Raw genomic sequence first — 20167 nt, forward strand, 5'->3', positions numbered from 1 at the left:
TATTCATACATGTAATAAATAGAATGATGAAACTCCAATTTGTATCTCTTTTATTTCTTAAGTGACTTTAGAAAGTGACTTCTTTTTCCTATATCTTTCATCACTCTGTTCTTGAAAACATGAATGAGGCACCTGCAATGAGCCAGGCACTCTGAGATGCAAGATTAATCTTTTCTGCCATCTGTTGGGGGAGACAGGCATATAAGACAATGAAATGTGTTGAGCACTTACTATATGGTAGGCATTGGCAAACTCTTTACATAGATTTCCTCTGATACTTACAAATAATTCTAAATGGTAGGTGGTATCCCCAGTTTACAGATGAAATTGAATCATTCACTTATAAAATTGTAAAACAAGAATGAGAACCTGGCTTTGCTTCATTTCATTCCATAATATTCCTGCAATTTACAAAAATACCCTAATAGGCACACCAGACTACCTGGAGGTTGGTTAAGGAAGACTTTATAGAGGTGGTGGTATTTGAGTCTTGGAGGATGAATTGAAGTGGTGTCCACACTGGTAGGAGGCAAGGGTATCTATGAAGAATAAGCAGCAAAATTGAAGGCTCGAAAACACTTCATGTGTTTTTATATGGTTAAAACCCAGTAATGTTGAATAGAACGAGTCTTCTTGGTCATGCTGAGGACTGTGTATTATACTGATGACCACAGCAGCCACTAGAAATTTTAAACAGAGGTGATATCCTTTATGCATCTAAGGTTGGCCTTTTTTTTTTGCGGTACACGGGCCTCTCACTGTTGTGGCCTCTCCCGTTGCGGAGCACAGGCTCCGGATGCGCAGGCTCAGCGGCCATGGCTCACGGGCCCAGCCGCTCTGCAGCATGTGGGATCTTCCCGGACCGGGGCACGAACCCGTGTCCCCTGCATCGGCGGGCGGACTCTCAACCACTGCGCCACCAGGGAAGCCCTGGCCTTTGTTTTTAAAGAATCAAGTGAATAAAAATTTAAAGAGATTAGCAAATGCTACAGAGAGGTCGAGTGAGAAAATGTGTCCAATGAATTTAAGAGAGAGAAACACATTATGTGATGCCCCAATATATGAACATACATGAACAATATCATGGAAGAAATGCTGGGGTCTGAATCTAAAAATGTAGGCAAAACTTCCTGTTGTGCCTTTTTTGGGGAAGACCATCCATAGCTTTTACCAAATGATTAAAAGTATGTCACAATCAAGAGGAAGGCAACATTCAAACCTACAAGTGTACCAGGGGAATTTGGGAAACATTTAAAGACTTATAGGTGGGGAGGTGAAAAATAAGCACAATTAAAGAAGTAAAATAAAACCAGCAATGGGAATTTTTTTTAAATAGGTAGTCAACAAAGTTACGAAATACGGAAAAATTAAGACGTATCCCCTATTGACTGAAGAAGAGTTGAGTATGGGTGAGAGGGGACAAAATAATAAAAGCTGCTCATCTCTGAAATTTAACTGGAGAGATTTAATTGTAGTTGAACAAAGAGATGTTAGCACTTAGGTTTAAAAGGAACTTGTTGGAGAAAGATTGAAAACAGATGACTGATAAGTCAGTCTCAGAGCTAGAAGGAGATACCATCAATAGCACAAAAGGACTTAGTTGTAATGGCGGAGGGGACAGTATTTCTCTGAGATGTTCATAGGTATTTGCAGTTGAAATTGAGAATTCCTAGTTTTTGTTTGATGTAGATGTTGGGTATTGATTTAGAAGTGTGCCCCCCAATTTGGCTGTGCATTAGAATCACAGTGAATGCTAAGAAGAGACTGCTTATCTCGAGAGTCTTATTTAGTAGATTCTCATTCAGAGACACCTCTAATATTTAAGAAGCTCTATAGCTTTTTAAACACCAAAGCTAATGTTTTATGTCAATTATATCCCAATTTTAAAAAGCTCCGTAGTTAATTGTTATAATAAACGGCCAGATCTGACAACTGACCTAGAAATCAGCAACACCTAATTTTAGCCCCCTAAAAAAACGGAAAAGTAGTAAACACATATCATTAGGAACTAGAACCATTATTCTACACAAGAGAGTATAGCAAAGAAGGCTAAAGGAAGCCTCAGGGAAGCTGGAATATTGTCTTGTTTTTTTTGGCCACACTGTGCAGCATGTGGATGTTAGTTCCCTGACCAGGGATCGAACTCACGCCCCCTGCAGTGGAAACATGCAGTCTTAACCACTGGATCGCCAGGGAAGTCCCTGGAATACTGTCTTTTGAAATAAGAGTTGAAGTTTGTGAGAAGAAATAAAAGGAATATTGTATTAAAATCTACAAATTTCATTGTTCATACCCTATTTACAATGTTCTCTGATTTCAACATAATTTACCTATTTTTAAACATCCAACTTTTAGGTTCCATTAAATACTACAAAGGAATTTGTTATTCAGCTCAAAGTAAAATAAGCTTTGGGGAGAAAAATAAGGACCTAATTATTATATATATTAAAAATTTAATAAGTACTGTATGATATCACTATATGTGGAATCTAAAAAATAAACTAGTGAATATAACAAAAAAGAAAACGACTCACAAATACAGAGAACTAGCAGTTACCAGAGTGAAGGGGGATGGGCAAGATAGGAGTAGGGGATCAAGAGGTACAAACTACTATGTAGAAAATAAATAAGCTACAAGGATATATTGTACAGCACAGGGAATCTAGCCCATATTTTATAACTATAAATGGAATATAGCCCTTAAAAATTGTGGATCACTGTGGTACACCTGAGACTTACATATATTTCACTATATTTCAATATTAAAAAAAGAAAAAAACTTAGATTCTCACAGAATAGTTTAACCTAAAATAAACAATTTTAGATTCTAGTTACATTTTCCTGGCTGTCTTTCTTTACAGCCTATTTAACATCTAACAAATGCTTCGAGGGGTTTGTACAAAACATTCAGGAAGATATAAGGAGGCATCTAAGCATGTCTACAAATGGAAAGGTTTAGCTGACTAAAGAGGTAATCTGGAGGTAGAAATGGAAAATCAGACTAGTGTCAAAAAAGGCCTGAACTTCTCCTGTAGGAGTAGGAAGTGCCCTCCTACTCCTATATGGGGTCAGCTCTCTGAAATAATGAACACTTTGTTGGGCAGGTGGGGAAGAGCAAGTTAAAGAGTAAGAGCAAAAATGCACCCATGGGGTGCCCCAGTGAGGGATTAGAGGTGAGCACCAAAGGGAAAGAATGCTTGGGAAGTAAGAGGGTCTATAGGCAGAAAGAGTAGAGACGGTTACCAAAATCCACTTAATTCTTGTCCTGGAGTTGGTCCTACTCCCTCCTCTAGAACTAGATGGAAAGAGCTGGTTTACAGGGGATTAGAGGAACAACCTGACTTATCACCCCACTTTGGAAAAACTGAGGTAGAGATGGAGGACTAGCCAATTTTACTCATTGTAACCGTAAGCTTCCTACTTAAAAGGGTTTTGAGTCTCTGGAATGCTGAGATGCCCACTTCAGTGTGTTCTGAAACCTGTTTCACTTGAGAAACTTCCTTCATAGTCAGTCCCTCACTTACCTTGAAATCCCGTGCAATCTGGTTTTTACATCTTGCCTATTTCATTAAAATTGCTCTCCTGAATATTATCAATGACTCCTTGCCAAAACCAGTGTGCTTTTCTTAGCCTCTTAATCGCTATTGGCCCATATAATTCTTTTTTTTCAATTGAATTTTTTTTTAAATTGTATTTATTTTTGGCTGCATTGGGTCTTTGTTGCTGCTCACGGGCTTTCTCTAGTAGCGGCGAGTGGGGGCTACTTTTCGTTGTGGTGCACGAGCTTCTCATTGTGGCTTCTCTCATTGCGGAGCACGGGCTATATCAGTAGTTGTGGCTCACGGGCTCTAGAGCACAGGATCAGTAGTTGTGATGCACGGGCTTAGTTGCTCCACGGCATGTGGGATCATCGTGGCCCAGGGCTCAAACCCGTGTCCCCTGCATTGGCAGGTGGACTCTCAACCACTGCGCCACCAGGGAGGCCCGGTAGGCAGATTCTTAACCACTGCACCATCAGGGAAGCCCAGGCATTCTTTTATAATTATCAGTTTATTAACGTTTTCTAACTCTTCAGCTAATTTTTAAAAAATTTATATTTTCCTAAAAAATTGTCCAAGTCTGGGCTTCCCTGGTGGCGCAGTGGTTGAGAGTCCGCCTGCCAATGCAGGGGACGCGGGTTCGTGTCCCGGTCCGGGAGGATCCCACATGCCACAGAGCGGCTGGGCCTGTGAGCCATGGCCGCTGAGCCTGCGCGTCCGGAGCCTGTGCTCCGCAACGGGAGAGGCCACGACAGTGAGAGGCCCGCGTACCGTAAAAAAACAAAACCAAAATGTCCAAGTCAATTTTCAAGATTATAAGGTTACACTAAATAATTCACTTGTTTTCAAAGTCCCTAATATCTGTAATGTGTTCCCTTTGCTTCTGATATTGTTTTCTCTCTTCTTCTTCCTCAGATTTGCTGTCTGTTTATTGTTCTTTTTGAACATCAGCTACTATTATGATCAATTTTATTTTCTATTTCTTTAACTTCTGCTTTTATTTTTAATTCCTTTCAAGTTTATTTTGGGAGATTTTACTTTTTCTGCTTCTCTATGTTTCTGTTTCCTTTTCTGATCCTTTCCACCAAGTGTGTATCCTTTAAGAGTGTGCTGCCTTATTCCCTCAGCCTCAGTGTGTTTATCCATACAACAGAGCAAAAAAGTAATGCCTTTACCATTATTATATAAGTGGCTACAAACATTGTATTAATTTGGAGTTCAGTCATAGTGGGTTCCAACTCCCCACCACCTAGTTATGGGATCTTGGCCAAATCTTGATTTCTTCACCTGTAAAAATAGAAATAATAATACAGATTAAGACTATTTGCAAATCATTTAGCATAAAAACTGGCCCATATTAATAACTCAATAGATGTCTGGTAAGACAATAGGCCTCTGTTGCCCCATTTCCAAAACTTAGGGCATTGGGCTGACTAATTCCAAATTCCTTTCCAACTGATCAATTTTACTTTTCTTACTTTTCTTTTGGCCACGCCAAGCAGCATGCAGCATCTCAGTTCCCCGACCAGGGATCAAACCCATGCCCCCTGCAGTGGAAGTGCAGAGTCTTAACCATTGGACCACCAGCAAAGTCCCTGAAAAATTTTACTTTCAATCTATCAGTTCATCCACCAGACAATCAACCAACCATCAACCCACTTACCCACACAACAGTTAGTAATTCCTTCCCTTCAACTAAGTATTCTAAATGTTAGGAATGCCATGATGAATAATGATAGTTTCCACCTTCCAGAAGGTCAGAGTCCCTGGGGGGTAGGGGTGAGAACCAACTGTTAAGCAGGTAATTGTAATACAGTATGATAAGTGGTCTAATAAAGGCTGTGGGAATTCAGAGATTTCGAGGAGTATGCACAGCAAAATCAAAGATCTAGGTTGGAAACCTAATGCAAGGACTTAATACTTACTAGCTGTGTACCCTCAGGCAATTCACTTTGGTGCTGTACTTCTCTAACTGTAGAAAGGAACAGTAATACTATCCTGGTAGGTTAGGTGAAGGATTAAACAGAAAAACTAATATAAAGCGCTTAGTACAGTGCCAGATTCATCATAAGAACTCAACAAATGGAAGTTATTAATGTTACAAGAGGCCATGGAAGTTAAAGAAAGGCATTTACTGTATTTCAAGAGAGGAAAGGTAGGGTCGGGGGAATTTGCCAGCTGTGTTCACTAAACAAAACCTGTGGCAAAAGGATAGGAAAAAACAGGGTAAAAGGAGAATCAAGGTGGGTGATGCCCTTGGAGGGCAGAGAATTCTAATTTCTGTGTTTTCAGCTGCTAGCACAAGACCTGACCCATATATTTGCTATAAATATGAATGGAAGAATACACGTTATGCAGTAGGCTTGCAGAAAAAGATCTGGGCCAAAATGTTGAAAGTAAACATTTTACAGTGAAAGGAACCTTGGAGTCAGGAGACCTGGTGCAGTCTTTTGACTGATGACCTGTTTTTATACTGGCTTCACAACTTACCTGCTGTTGGATCTTAGCAAATTACTGATACCTTGAATCTCCTCACCTGTAAAATGGGGATAACACCTACCTTACAAAATTAGTGTGAGAATTAGTACCAAGCGATTATCAAAGAGCCTGGCAGTAGTAACACGCAACAATGATAGCGCTGCAGCTGCTAACTCCTCCATTAGGTCTTTTGTCCATACTTATGAAATGATAGGGTAAGAATATATTTTCTCCAATGCTCCAACCAGCACTGAAAAATGACACTCGGTTTGCCGGGGATAAAAGGCCCTGCCCGGCCCGAGGCACACACGCAGGTCACCTACGTCGACTGCAGTCCTGGAGTCTCCACGTGCGTCGCCGAGACACGGCGGGCGCGACCTATGCCAGGCCGTTATAGAGGCGGGGCCTAGACAGGCCGAATGTGAGACCGAGCGGAACTTCATCGAAAACCGGTCCATTCCACCATCTCTAGAGGAGAAGCTTTGGGGTTAAAAAACAAAAAACAAACAAACAAAAAAAACCTGCAGGGAAGCCGGAAGTGACGCACGACCGCGAGGGAGCGGAAATGACCGCAGCACGCCGGAAGTTTACTCATTTCCAAGGCGACGGCTCCACCATCGCTGCAACGGCTGGAGTCGGGACGCTGGAAAGCGACTTAGAGGAGAGGTTACTCGCCGACGGCGGCCGCCGCCACAGTGACTCGCGGGGAGTAGCAACCGAAGACGGCGGCCGCCGCACCAGCCATCGCGTGTGGAGGATAAACGGCCGGCACGGCCATCGCGGCGACCAATCCAGGGAAAGAGTTAGCGAAGGCCAGAGCTTTAGTCGTAGCGAAGACAGGGAAGGAATCCGTGAAGGCAGCGACCACCGCTGCAGGGTACCGACGGGAAGAGCAAGTGAAGACGTCCGCTTCTCCCGCAATGACTCAAGAAGGGTCAGTGAAGACCTGGGCCACCGTCGCAGTGTCTCTCAGGAGAGAGTCAGGGGAGACCGTGGCCACCGTCCCAGCAACTCTTGGGAGAGAGTAAGGGGAGACCGCAGCAGCGACGTGAGTTTAAGTGAAGTCGGAAGCCACCCCACTAGTGACTCCGGGGGAACGGTCAGAGAAGACCGCGGCCTCCATCTCAGTGGGACTTGGGAGGGAGTCAGGGAGCTCCGGGGTCCCCGAACCAGCGACTCCGGGGAGAGAGGCAGTGACGACCACAGCCGCCGCCTCAGTGGCTCTTGGGAGGGCGGAAGTGTGGATGGCGGCCGCAGCCTCAGCAGTTCCTGGGAGGAGGGGGTGAGTGAAGACCGCGGCTACGTGGCCAGCGACTCCTCCGTCGTGAGCGTCAGCGAAGACGCCAGCCGCCGCTGCTTCTGGGAGAGAGAAAGCGAAGACGAAGGTTCCCGCTGCCGGGGCTCCTGGGAGAGAACGACGGAGGACGGCGTCCCCCGGCCTAGCGACGACGAGGAAGACAGCCGCTGCTGCACTGGCTCGTGGGTGACAGCGAGCGAAGACCGCCGCAGCAGCAGGGCCCTGGACTCGACTCCTCCCCGGAGTCCGAGGGGTCGCACCATGCCCGGGGTGTCCGGTTCAGGCCCCTCCACCTTCTGCACGGAGACTGCGACCCCGTGTGAGTCAGATTACTTCACTGGCCCTCATCTCTGCCACACTCCTTTTCTCACTTCAGCTCACAGGAGCTTCGCCCCTTCTGGCAGTTCCCTTTCTCACCTGTCACTCCTCATTTCCCTTAATTGACCTGTTTTCAGTAGGTCACAGAGCTGCTCACCTGGCCCCCATCCTTCCTCATTTCAGCTCTACTTCCTTTTTTATTTTTCTATCTGCGCGCATTCCTGAGACTTCGTTCCCAGCTGACATCAACTCTTGTTAAAATGTATGGACTCTTTTAAGTTCTACCGTCTCTGCAGCATTTGACTCTGGAGAGAATGTTAGACTTATCTCATTTTCTTCCTTCCACTCTGCTGACTCTATCTATCTATCTACCTACCTACCTATCTATCTACTTATCTACCCTGAATTTCCTTCTATCCTCTTTTTAAAACGTTGCTTTTTCCCTTGGATAGTGCCATCATTAGTGCTTTTTTCCTTGTCATGTACTATGGCTTCAACCCTAGTGATGACCCCGGAATCTGTTATTCATTCAGTCATCCAGTAAATATTTATTGAGTGCCTATTATGTGCTTTGTCTTAAGGATATGTAAGCAAAGAAGACAGGCACATTCCTTCCTTCTAGTGGGGAAGATGAATACTCAGCAAGTAATTACTGGTGTGATGAATGCTATAAAGAAGAGTAGAGAGCCGTTGGCTCCAGTATAGGGTGAGGTTGGGGATCAGAAAAAGCTGCCTAATACTGAGACACAGCTAACACTGAGAACTCAACTCCAGGCCTCTCACTGGAGCTGCAGACTCATATGTACAACTCCTTTCTGGAACTCTTCCATGGGCACCTCAAGACCAACACATTCAGAATATAATTTTGTATTCATATGCCCTCTCTGTCCTTTAGTGTTCGCTGTCTCAGTGGCAGTACACCACTTATGTAACTAAGCCAGACACCTTGGAGTTGTCCCGTTACTTTTCCCGTATTTCACCCACTATATCCATCCAAGTTCAATTCATCCTGCTTCCTTAATACATGTTGAATCTGTCTCCTTTTCTGTTCCTACTGCCATTCACTTGGTTGAGGGTCTCAACCTCTCTGGTGTAGACTACTGTAGATATCTTCCTACATGGTCTCCTTGAGTCTATACTCTTGCCCTTTGCTCAATGAATTCGCCTTACTGCAGCCAGCCATATACAAAGCATTACAAATCTGATCATTCTTATTCTTCTGCTTAAAATCCCTCAATGACTCCCCACTCTGCTCAAGTTCAGCAAGTTCCAGCACAGCTTGCCTCTTGTCTAATTCTAGCCTCTTTTCCTTCCACTTTATGCTTCAACAATAGGGTGGGTATTTTTATAGTTTCTTGACCTGTCCAGGATGCCTTTCCCCACATCCATTTCACCTGGCAAATTCCTGCTAATCCTTGAAGATTCATCTTAGGTGTTACCTTCTCTAGGAATCTTTTTCTGCTCTCCTTCCCACCTACCCTAGCAAAGTTAGAAGTCTTCTGTGCTTTCATAACTTCTTATGAATATTTCTGTCATTGCTCTTACTACATTGTTTTGTAATTGTGTTTGTGTATCTCTGTGAGTCCCTTGAGGATAGAGATCATGTCTTCTTTTTCTTTTTATCCTTATGGTAGATACCAGATTAATGTTGAGTGGATAGATGGGTGGATGAATGAATAAATTGGAATGGAATGTGGTGAGAAAAAAGGCTGTCAAATTAGATGGAGCCAAATTATGGGAGGGCATAGACTGTCATACTGAGGGCTTGGATTTGGTTCTCTAGACTAGCAGCGGATAACCAGAAGCAGTTCAGAGTGGAGGAATGAAGTGATCAGAATAGTGTCCTTGTATACGATGGATTAGAGCGTCCCTGTATAAAATGTATTAGAGTGGGTAGAACGTCATTTGCAGTACTTGTTTAAAGGAGAATAATGGAAGGCCCTGGAGGTCCAGTGGTTAAGACTCCATGCTTCCACTGCATGGGGCACGGGTTCGATCCCTGGTCGAGGAGCTAAGACCCCACATGCCTTACGGCATGGCCAAAATATAAAAAAACAAACATAAAGGAGAGTAATGAAGGTCTGACCTAGGGGATTAACGTCATTAAACATTTACCAAGTGGTTTGGTTTTCTCGGGGTGCTTCCTTACTCTCTTTCCCGTATGCATAGATCTTAATTGTTCTTCAAAGACTTGCTCGAGTGTTTCCTCCTCCTTTATTTTACCTGTAATCTCTTAAGATGTTACTGTCAGGTTTTCGATTTCATCGAATTTATCCCAATAGATTTTAAAGTGTCAGTGGAAAGAAAATGTCTTAAATCCATGTCTATTCATTGTGTTATAGCACCTGGCATATGGTACATGCTCAAAGGACTTTTGAGTAAAATGCATAGCATTTTGCTAAGGGTTGGTATAAGAAATGATTTCAGCTGTCAAGAAATTAACATGCTAATTGTGGAGAGAGGACATATACATAGATAAATAGTAATACAAGGCTGCATAGATTATCTGCCAGAGGTGTTGGTGAGTTCTTTTCAAAACAATTTGAGTTCAGGAATTGTGCCTGTTTGTTTGGTTTAGGAAATGCTTTGATTGAACTATTTACTTCTTCCTTCTCCAACAACTGTCTGTTCGTGCTTAGATACTTTTATTACTTCTGGTTCACAATGCACATTAAAATATTTCACGGTACAGTAAGGCTGACAATCCAGTCTTGATGTTTGGAACATTATATTATAAAATATAAGGCGCTAGAATGTATGAAGTAAAAATTGTGACCTGCCATTCCTTTCTTAGTGTAGGACATACGAGAAAGATACGAAAAATATTAGTAAAATATATCTGCCTGTGTGAGATAAGGTTCTGGTAAAGTCTTTTTCACTGGAGAGTAGGCCTTTGTTACAGAGAATAGCTGGGCAGATTTCAAAATGGTTACCTCTCTCCCCCTTTACCAAAGACATGAAGTGATTTTTCTTGGTTTTTCACAGTGATAACCTGGTGGCGTTTTGAAGGTAAAATCTATGAAAATGAGGGGACCTCCTAAGACTATGGCCCCGAGGAGTTTCTCACTGTTAGGCTACTACATACCCAGTCCCCAGCAACTTGTCAAAATTACTATTTAAGTGCTTTTAGAAGCTTATGGTTCTAGTGACTTCTGCTCCAGGTAAGCTGAACTTGACTGTGTTTCTCTGTATTTGCCTGTCTCTCCAAATTCAGGGTGGCCGTTTGTCCCGAGACTTCAATTCTTTGATGAGTGCAAGAAAAGTTGTTGACTTTGTTTGTTCTGCTTTTTTCCTGTATGGATGGGGGTGACAACGTCCGTGCTCTTTACATATTAGAGCTGAAATTGAAGTCAGATTAAGATGTTAATCACAAACATCTTTGTAGTAAATTATTTGGAAAGCCAAAGTGATTTTGTACTTTCAGTTCAGTCGTTGCTTTAGTCTTTTTTTAGTTTTGTAATATATTTTAAGTAATTTTGTTTTTCAGTAGATGCCAGGAAGAAAGTGCATTTTGGTAGCATACATGATGCAGTACGTGCTGGAGATGTAAAACAGCTTTCAAAAATAGTAGAATGTGGTGCCAGCATTAATGAAGTTGACGTTCTCCATAAATTTACCCCTTTACACTGGGCAGCACATTCTGGCAGTTTGGAGGTAAGAAACTATATAAGTTATTAAACTGAGGTAAGTTTAGCGCGTTGACAGTTTTGTAAATTTAGCAAACAGGACTGAGGCCTTATGCTAGGCACTGAAAATATTTTTCTTTTCTTTTTTTAAAAAAATTTATTTTATTGAAGTATAGTTGATTTACAATGTTGTGTTAATTTCTGCTGTACAGCAGAGTGATTCAGTTATACATTTATATACAAATATTTTTCTTTTCAGTTCAGTCTAACATTTGGGCGGTCTGGTTACCTTAGTAATAAGTTATCCTAAAACTTGGTGGTATAAAATAACCATTTATTTATGCTCAGGAGTGAACCAGGAATTTGGATTTCAGGGACAGCTTGTCTCTACTCCATGATGTTTGGGGCTCCACCTAGAAGATTTAAAAGCCAGGGCTGGAATCTTCTGAAGTCTTGTTCACGCAGACATTTGGTAGTAGATGCTGGTTGTAGGCTGCACCCCTTGATCCCTCTCCACGGGGGTCTTTTTGTGAGGTCCCCACATGTGGGTTAGTCTGTGCTTCCTCACAGGGTGGCGGCTGGGTTCCTAAGGCAAGCATACAGGGTAACTTGCAGAGGATAACGTAATGCATACCTGGCTGTATCAAATCCTAATATTTTTGCTGTAGTTGCTTCAGATTTTTGGAAAAGAAATGGAGTATCACAGATACATTTGAAGTCCCTGAGCACCCCTCCCAGGTGTCATTTCTCTCCTTCCAACTCCAGAGATAACTATTACCCTGAATTTGATGTTTATTATTACCATATATGTTTTATGCTGTTGTTACATATGATTATATCACTGTTTTAAAGGACATGTTTATATAAATGTCATCATATTATTTGTATCATTCTGCAGCTTGCTTTTTTTGTTCAACAATGTGTTTTTGAATTTTAATGACATGGTTACATATATATACTCTAGTTCATTCCTTTCAGCCATGCTGTAATAGTCTATTCTTAGATGAATATCAGAATTTATCGATTTTTTTGATTGATGGATATTTCATTGGTTTCAGTTTTTCACTAGTACAAGCAGTGTTTAGTGAATATTTTTATGCACAACTTCTTTTTTTTATTAATTTATTTTATTGAAGTATAGTTGATTTACAGTGTTGTCTTAATTTCTGCTGTATGGCAAAGTGATTCAGTTATATGTATGTATATATATTATTTTTCATATTCTTTTCCATTATAGTGTATCACAGGATATTGAATATAGTTCCCTGTGCTGTACAGTAGGACCTTGTTGTTTATCCATTCTGTATATAATAGTTTGCATCTGCTAATCCCAAACTCCCAATCCACCTTCTCCCACCCGCCTCCCCCTTGGCAACCACAAGTCTGTTCTCTATGTCTGTGAGTCTGTTTGTGTTTCATAGATAAGTTCATTTGTATGCACAACTTCTTATTCTTGGGCTGTGTGCAAAGCCAACTGGAATTTTTCTCACAATTCATGGTTGTGTGTGGGGAGTTTATTTTAGCTATTACATTTCTCCAGTCTGTAGGCTGCAGTAGGTCTATTCACTATGCAACTCTTTTTTCCCTGCCACACAGAGTCTGCTTTCCATGAATATAGCTTCTCTGTGTGATTTCTTTGTTTGGGCTTTTCGGCTTTTTGGAACCAAATCTGGTCCAAAGAATCTCTCTCCACCAGTTTGTGTGCCCCACTTGAACTGTAGGGGTTTTTGCTTTGGCCTTTTAGTGGCTTCCTCTCACCTGGGAGAAATGTGCCTTGACGGGTTTTTCTGTGCTTGCAGCCCTGTGTGGGGATTTTCTCTGGTGTTTGCTCCCACATTCCTGTTTGATCTGTACTTTGGCAGCTTTCCCATCTGTTTTGTGGTTTCAGATATCTCCTAGCTTCATCAAAGATGGGGTTTTCTTGCTCTTTTTTAAATTTTTTAAATGATTTTGAAGAGAGGAGGAAATACTGATTTTACTCTGCCATATTTGAAATAAGATAGGACTTGTTGCTATACCATTTATTTCATCTCTTTCCTGGGATCTTTTCAGCTTCTCTGATTAACCTACCCTGCCTTCTCTAAAATTAGTGGTTTTCTTTATGCTCTTGCCAATGGGTGTCTCTCTTCAACTTTACACTCTCTCTCCAGGCCATTTTTAGACTTCCTTGGCTTAATCACTTCTACATAATAATTCATTGATTCGCTTTCTCTCCAGAATTTGAATTCTGGTTTCTGCATCCGGCGCTTATCAACAGCTCATGCATATCTGACTGGCATCTTAAATTTAGTTGGTCTAAAACTAAACTGTTATTCTTTTCCCTCCCTTTCTTAGTTTTCCAGGCTAATGTCCTTTGCATCATATTGAGTTGTCTCAGGATTTTACAGAAGCAAAACACAGTATCAGCATTTGTCTAGGTCAAGTGCTTCATGATGCACATTGATGTAGTGAGAACTGATCCCTAAGTCAGTTGATTCTGTTCTGTCTTTGTCTCAGATTTGTCCTCTACACCTTCATAGCCACTGCCTTAGAGCTACTTGATTTCCTCCTTTCCTCTCTTGTCTACTTCTAGTTCATAACGGGCATACAAAATTATTGCTCTAAAACAAAAATCTGCTATTACTTAAAACCTTCCTTAAGTCCCTGTAGTGACTCTCTATACCCTGTAGGATGAAGTTTAAGCTATTTAATACGGTAGACTTACCTCTCCAACCTCATCTCCCATCAGACTTGTTTCATGTTGCAGTACTGGTGACTACTGTCATTTCCCAAGCTAGTCCACTATTTCATATTATCATGGACTGTGTACATGCTGTTTCATCTGGCTGGTCTCACCTCTTCCCAGTGGTTAGCTTGTTGAAATCCAGGTCAGGTAGCACCCACTTGGCAGGGCCTTCTGTGTTTCCCCCCCTCAGTATCCTCCAACTAGCAACTCTTCCCTCAATTTTATACACATTTAAAAAATTGTATTTATCACATTGAATTGCATTCTCTGTTAGATAATTATTAACATTCTTTTTTAAAAAAATATTTATTTATTTTTTATTTATTTGTCTGTGCCGGGTCTTAGGTGCAGCATGCGGGATATAGTTCCCTGACCAGGGATCGAACCCAGGCCCCCTGAATTGGGAGCGCGGAGTCTTAACCACTGGACCACCAGGGCAGTCCCTCTCTGTTAGATTTTGAGCTCTTTGGGGCCTCCCTGGTGGCGCAGTGGTTGAGAGTCCACCTGCCGATGCAGGGGACACAGGTTCATGCCCCAGTCCGGGAGGATCCCACATGCCGCGGAGTGGCTGGGCCCGTGAGCCATGGCCGCTGAGCCTGCGCGTCCGGAGCCTGTGCTCCGCAACGGGACAGGCCACAACAGTGAGAGGCCCGCATACCGCAAAGAAACAAAAACAAAAACAATAGATTTTGAGCTCTTTGAAGGGATTTTATTTATCTTTTTTTCCACAGCATCTAGCATAGTGTCTGGCATATTGGAGTCACATTGCGGGTTCCCAATAAATGTTTGTTGTATTGATGAATTTGTTGAATTAAATTTATATTTTTACTGTATAGCATAGTGCATAGCAGCTGTTCAAGAAATGTTCGTTAAATTTTAACAAAAATAAATCTAAATCAAAAGGTTTTGGCAACTTTCTACTTTCCCATTTGAGGATCATGTCCTAATTCTCTACTTGAGTACTGCATTAATACCTTTACATTTTGTTATCCTTTCTGAAATTTCTTAAGACTCATGGTACTATGTTGGTAGTATAAAATGATCACTAAATTAACAGCTGGTGAAAACTGTGCTTTGTTAGACTTCATTTTTTTTCTCCTGTCAGATGAAATCAGCTTTTGAGCCCCTGTAGTAAACTTTTATTTCAGATATACTTTGCACCTTCAGAATTTTCTTTTTTTTACTAAATTCTGTCTCTTTATTTTCTATTTGATGAATCATTGTCATCATATTTTTGTTTAATTCATTAAACATAAATTAAAAAAAATTAATTTATTTGGCTGCGTTGGGTCTTCATTGCTGCATGCGGGCTTTCTCTAGTTGCAGCGAGCGGGAGCTACTCTTTGTTGCAGTGCGCACGCTTTTCATTGTGGTGGCTTCTCTTGTTGCAGAGCCCAGGCTCTAGGTGTGCGGGCTTCAGTAGTTGTGGCACGTGGGCTCAGTAGTTGTGGTGCACAGGCTTAGTTGCTCCACGGCATGTGGGATCTTCCTGGACCAGGGCTCCAACCGGTGCCCCCTGCATTGGCAGGGGGTGTTTTAACCACTGTGCTAACAGGAAAGTCCCAACATAAATTCTTTAAAAAATAATTTCTTTTAGTTCTCTAAAGCTATATGTAATAGCTGCTTTGAAGTCTTTCTGAGCTGAGCATCTGGGCCCTCTCAGAGATGGTTTCTTTTTTTTTTCTTTTTTCTTTTCTGTCCACACCTCATGGCATGTGGGATCTTAGTTCCCTGACCAGGGATGGGACCTGTGCCCACTGCATTGGAAGTGCGGAGTCTTAACCACTGGACCACCAGGGAAGTACCTCAGAGATGGTTTCTATCGATTCCTTTTTATTCCTGTGTATGTGTTACACATTCTTGTTTTCTTTGTATGTCTCATAATTTTTTAGTTTGGACATTTTGAAAACTGGACATTTTATTTTTATTTTTTGCAGTGCTTAGTATTTATTAGGTGCCTTGAGTTTTGGTATCTATTGACAAAGTATATTGTCTATTCCTCACAATAACTTTGATATTAGAATTCTTTTTAAAAAAATTTTATTGAAGTATAGTTGATCTACAATGTTGTGTTAATTTCTGCTGTACAGCAAAGTGACTCAGTTATACATATATATATCCTTTTTATTTAATATTTATTTATTTATTCTAGGCTGCGTTGGGTCTTTGTTGCTGCGCACGGGCTTTCTCTGGTTGTGGCGAGTGGGGGCTATTCTTCGTTGCAGTGCGTGGGCTTCTCATTGCGGTGGCTTCTCTTGTTGCAGAGCATGGGCTCTAGGCATGGGGGCTTCAGTAGTTGTGGCACAGGGGCTTAGTTGCTCCACGGCATGTGGGATCTTCCCAGACCAGGGATCGAACCCTTGCCCCCTGCAGTGGGAGCGTGGCGTCCTAACCACTGGACTGCCAAGGAATTCCCTAAATGGTTGTTTTTGACAACTTTGTTTAGCTTTGTCATTGCTTCTTGGGGAGGATTTACCAAGCTCCTCACGTAGTCATTTCTGAAGACCTGCTGATTGGTCAGTTGATTTTTGACAAAGATGCAAAGGCAATCTAATGGAGAACAGATAGTATTTTTATTAAATGGTGCTGGCACAGTTGGACAGTCATACGTAAGAAAATGAGCCTCAACTCATACTTGGTACCATATGTAAAAATGTACTGAAAGCAGATGATAAACAAATGTAAAACTTAACCTTCTAAAACTTCGAGAAGAAAACATTGGAGAGAATCTTTGCAAATCATAAATATGACTAAGAACTTGTAGCCAGAATATATGAGACTCTCACAATTCAGTAGTAAGAAAACAACCCAATTAAAAACGGGCAAATGACTTCATTAGACACTTTCTCAAAGAGGACGTGTGGATGATAATGAGCACATGAAAAAAGTGTTCAACATCATTAGCCATTAGGGAAATGCAAATTAAAACCACAATTAGGTGTCACTACACACCGGTTAGTATGGCAAAACAAAAACAAAAGCATAACCCAGAGAAATGATAATACCAAGTATTGACAAGGACATGGAGCGACTAGAACTCTCATACACTGCTGGTAGAAATGTAAAATGGTGCAGTCACTTTGGAAAACAGTTTGGCAGTTTCTTATAAAGTTAAACAACATATACTTACCTGTGTCCCAGAAATCTCACTTCTGCATATTTACCCCGGAGAGATAAATAACTTGTACATGAATGTTTACAGTGGTTTTATTCTCCAGTACCTGTACAGTGTTAGCATATAGTTGGTTCTCCATAAATATTTGTTGAGCAAATGAATGACTTTCTGTGATTATTAGTGAGGTTCAACTCCACCCCTCCCCATATTTTATTGGCCATTAATCTCCATGACAGGCAAATGATACCTAAATGATTAGCCTTTTCAAAAAATGATATCGCAATGATTGATGTCACAGTGTATCCCAATGATACAATCAATTCTTTTATAAAGAAAGAAACTTCTTTAAGGTAGAATCTACAAACTTGAATATATAAAGAGAGTAACACTATATGTGGCACAGACCTCTAGTACTGAATTATATTGAGACTTAAGTTGATTTAAAAAAATCTTAAATGAAGATGTGTTTTACTCCCTCACTTTGTTTAATATGCCACTTATTTTCTTAGAAAGTATCATCAAAATTACAGTGTCTTCTCTGATACACAAGTTTCTGGACCCATTTAAAGATCTATGGCAGAGATTGTAAATTGGCAGCTGTTGAGTGAATTTGACCACAGATGTGTTTTGTTTGGCTTGCAGAGTATTGGTCAAATGTAAGATATGGACCAGCATTTCACTCACTGCAAAAACTGGCTGGAATTGAGTAGTATTTCACCTTATGGACAGGGAATGTGGTCTCCAGTTTGCCATAGCTCCTACCACTCCATATTGTTTACCTAACAGTAAGGCCAAATGTGGGTTACCATATCATTGTGCTTGTGCTTTTGTTTTTCTTATACCTGGCCCCCTCATTCACTTATGATGCTTCTCAGGCTGTAGTATTTCATGATGATAGACTAACTTTAAAGATATAAAAATGTTAAAAATATCTGCTAACATGGTTAACATGGGTATTTTCTTAACATAGTGTCTTCATTGGCTCCTCTGGCATGGAGCTGATCTCTCACGAGCAACCATGAGAGGTTGGACAGCAGCTCACATAGCTGCCATCAGGGGACAGGATGCTTGCATGCAGGTAATAATAACTTTGGTTACTTTTTAAAAAAATTCAATAAGTTTAATTACTTTAGCATAGTTCTGTTGGGCTATTGCCTTTATTTTAATAATTTGATCCCATAGACTTAGTAGTTCTATGTTCTAAACAAAAACTTACTGGATTCTAGGACTCATATTTTGGTACCAACTGTCACTCAGACAGATTGTATAAGATTGGAAATTATATTATCTCTAAAGCAGTTGGCTATCTGTTTGGGTTGTTTTAAGGGATGTCATAGTCATGCCCAGATTATCTTCTTTATAGCTTGCCATGCCTAAAATTCCTCATTTAATGTATTTCCTGGCCAGAGTTATACATTAATATGTGGCAGGATCTAGTTTATTAGAGTAAATAGACTTAATCAATGTTGTGAAATGGACTGGAGCTTCGAGGAATACAAAATCATATAAGCAAACAGTCCCTGCCTATAAGAAGCCTGAGATTCTATTGGGAATGACAGTAGCTTTACTCAGTGAGTTACAAAACAGTACAAATCACAGTCTCTGAGTAAGGTTCTCATGAAAAGTATAGATGAGAAGAACTGCAGAACTTAAGAGAAGATAAGGGAATCATAAATGGAGGAAATGAAACTTCAGCTAATCCTAAAAGAATGGGTTGATTTTAAAAAGATAAGTAGTGAAGAAGCATTGTAGGTAGGGACGGTGTCAGGAGCAAATAAAAATAATGATTTTAATTTATTGAACACTTTTTGTGTGTCAATCACCGTCTCCCATGCATCACTTCATTTAATACAATAATCTTATGAGTTTCCCTTCCTGTAGATTAGGAAACAGATTCAGAGAGTTAAGTTCGTTGCTTAAGTTAGTGACAAAGCCAGGGTTTGAACCTAGACTTTGTCCCATTAACCTCTATGCTATAATTCTATGTGAAATCTTTGAATTGGAAAAATGAGGTGTGTTCAAGGAATATACCATTATATGAGTTTGACTGACTGTAGATGATTTGTTCTGAACTAAGTTTAGATAAAGCCAGACTTGTAAAATGTCTTAGGAATAGAATAAAGATTCATTTGTATAGGAAAGAGAATTTTATATGTATACTGTACACACGTATATGTGTGTGTATATATGTATATACACACATACATACATACATGCACATAGACATTAACAGGGGAATGTAGTAATGAAAACAATATTTCAGGAAATTATTCTAGCAAGATGTATCCAGGATTATGTAGGATGAAGAGAGTGTTTGGAAGCAAGATAATCAGAGACTTTTGATATTATCACTAACCATAGAGGGTGAGATTAGTTGGTGGCAGTGGGAAACAAAGAAAATTATTTAAAACATCTTACATAGCAGGCATTGGCAAAGTGTAGTGAGACTGTAAGGTTTTGAGTCAGAACGACAGATAATTATGGCACTATAGATAGGGACATCTGAAAGGCAGGGGAGGTTCGGGAGGAAGGATGTTGAGTTCACCTCTGGCCCATGTTGAGTTTAAGGTGCCTATAGGTCATTCGGGTGCCGAAGGACAGGGCAGTTGAAAAGGACACTGGTGACAAAGATTTCAGGAGTAATAAAGCTTAGAGAAGAGTACAGAGTACTGAGGATTGAGTGTTGAAAAATGTTACTAGTAGGGATGGGAGGAAGCAGCGAAATGAGTAAGGAATTCAGAGGAGAAAGAGAGATAGAGAGTCAGGACCCATTAGCGCTGTGCAAGTGAAGGAAGAAGTTGAAGTCAGGCAGAGTATCACTTACAGAATAAAACTAAGGGGAACAGCACTTAAGGAAATGCCACTGAACTAGAGAACTCTCTATAGGGAGAGGTTGGCTATATTTCTATGCAGTGATAGGGACAGCACCCAATTTGCAGGTGGATTTGAAGTCGAGGCATTGAGGTATTTGGAAAGTAGGCAGTGAAAGGAAGGAGCAAATACAATAGTAACTTAAGGGGATATCAGGGTCAAATGAAGCTTTACTTGCTTTCCTTCCTCTAAGCATTA

General features: G+C 40.9%; 1 protein-coding gene across 3 annotated transcripts in view; it reads left to right on the forward strand.

Moving 5' to 3' along the window:
* Nucleotides 1-6631: 6631 nt before the first annotated feature.
* ANKRD42 (ankyrin repeat domain 42) overlaps nucleotides 6632-20167 on the forward strand; it is a 60183-nt gene continuing 46647 nt past the window's right edge. For all 3 annotated transcript variants that reach the window (XR_003005738.1, XM_024763567.1, XM_024763568.1), the window contains exons 1-3: nucleotides 6632-7633; nucleotides 11120-11286; nucleotides 18069-18176. Coding sequence is in view for 2 of the 3 variants with exons in the window: in XM_024763567.1 (XP_024619335.1) it covers nucleotides 7576-7633; nucleotides 11120-11286; nucleotides 18069-18176 (333 nt within the window). In the remaining variant the exon portion in view is untranslated. The remainder of the gene's footprint in view (nucleotides 7634-11119; nucleotides 11287-18068; nucleotides 18177-20167) is intronic.

Source organism: Neophocaena asiaeorientalis, unplaced genomic scaffold (assembly GCF_003031525.2).
Source record: "Neophocaena asiaeorientalis asiaeorientalis breed wild unplaced genomic scaffold, Neophocaena_asiaeorientalis_V1.1 scaffold23, whole genome shotgun sequence".
Taxonomy (NCBI): Eukaryota; Metazoa; Chordata; class Mammalia; order Artiodactyla; family Phocoenidae; genus Neophocaena; species Neophocaena asiaeorientalis.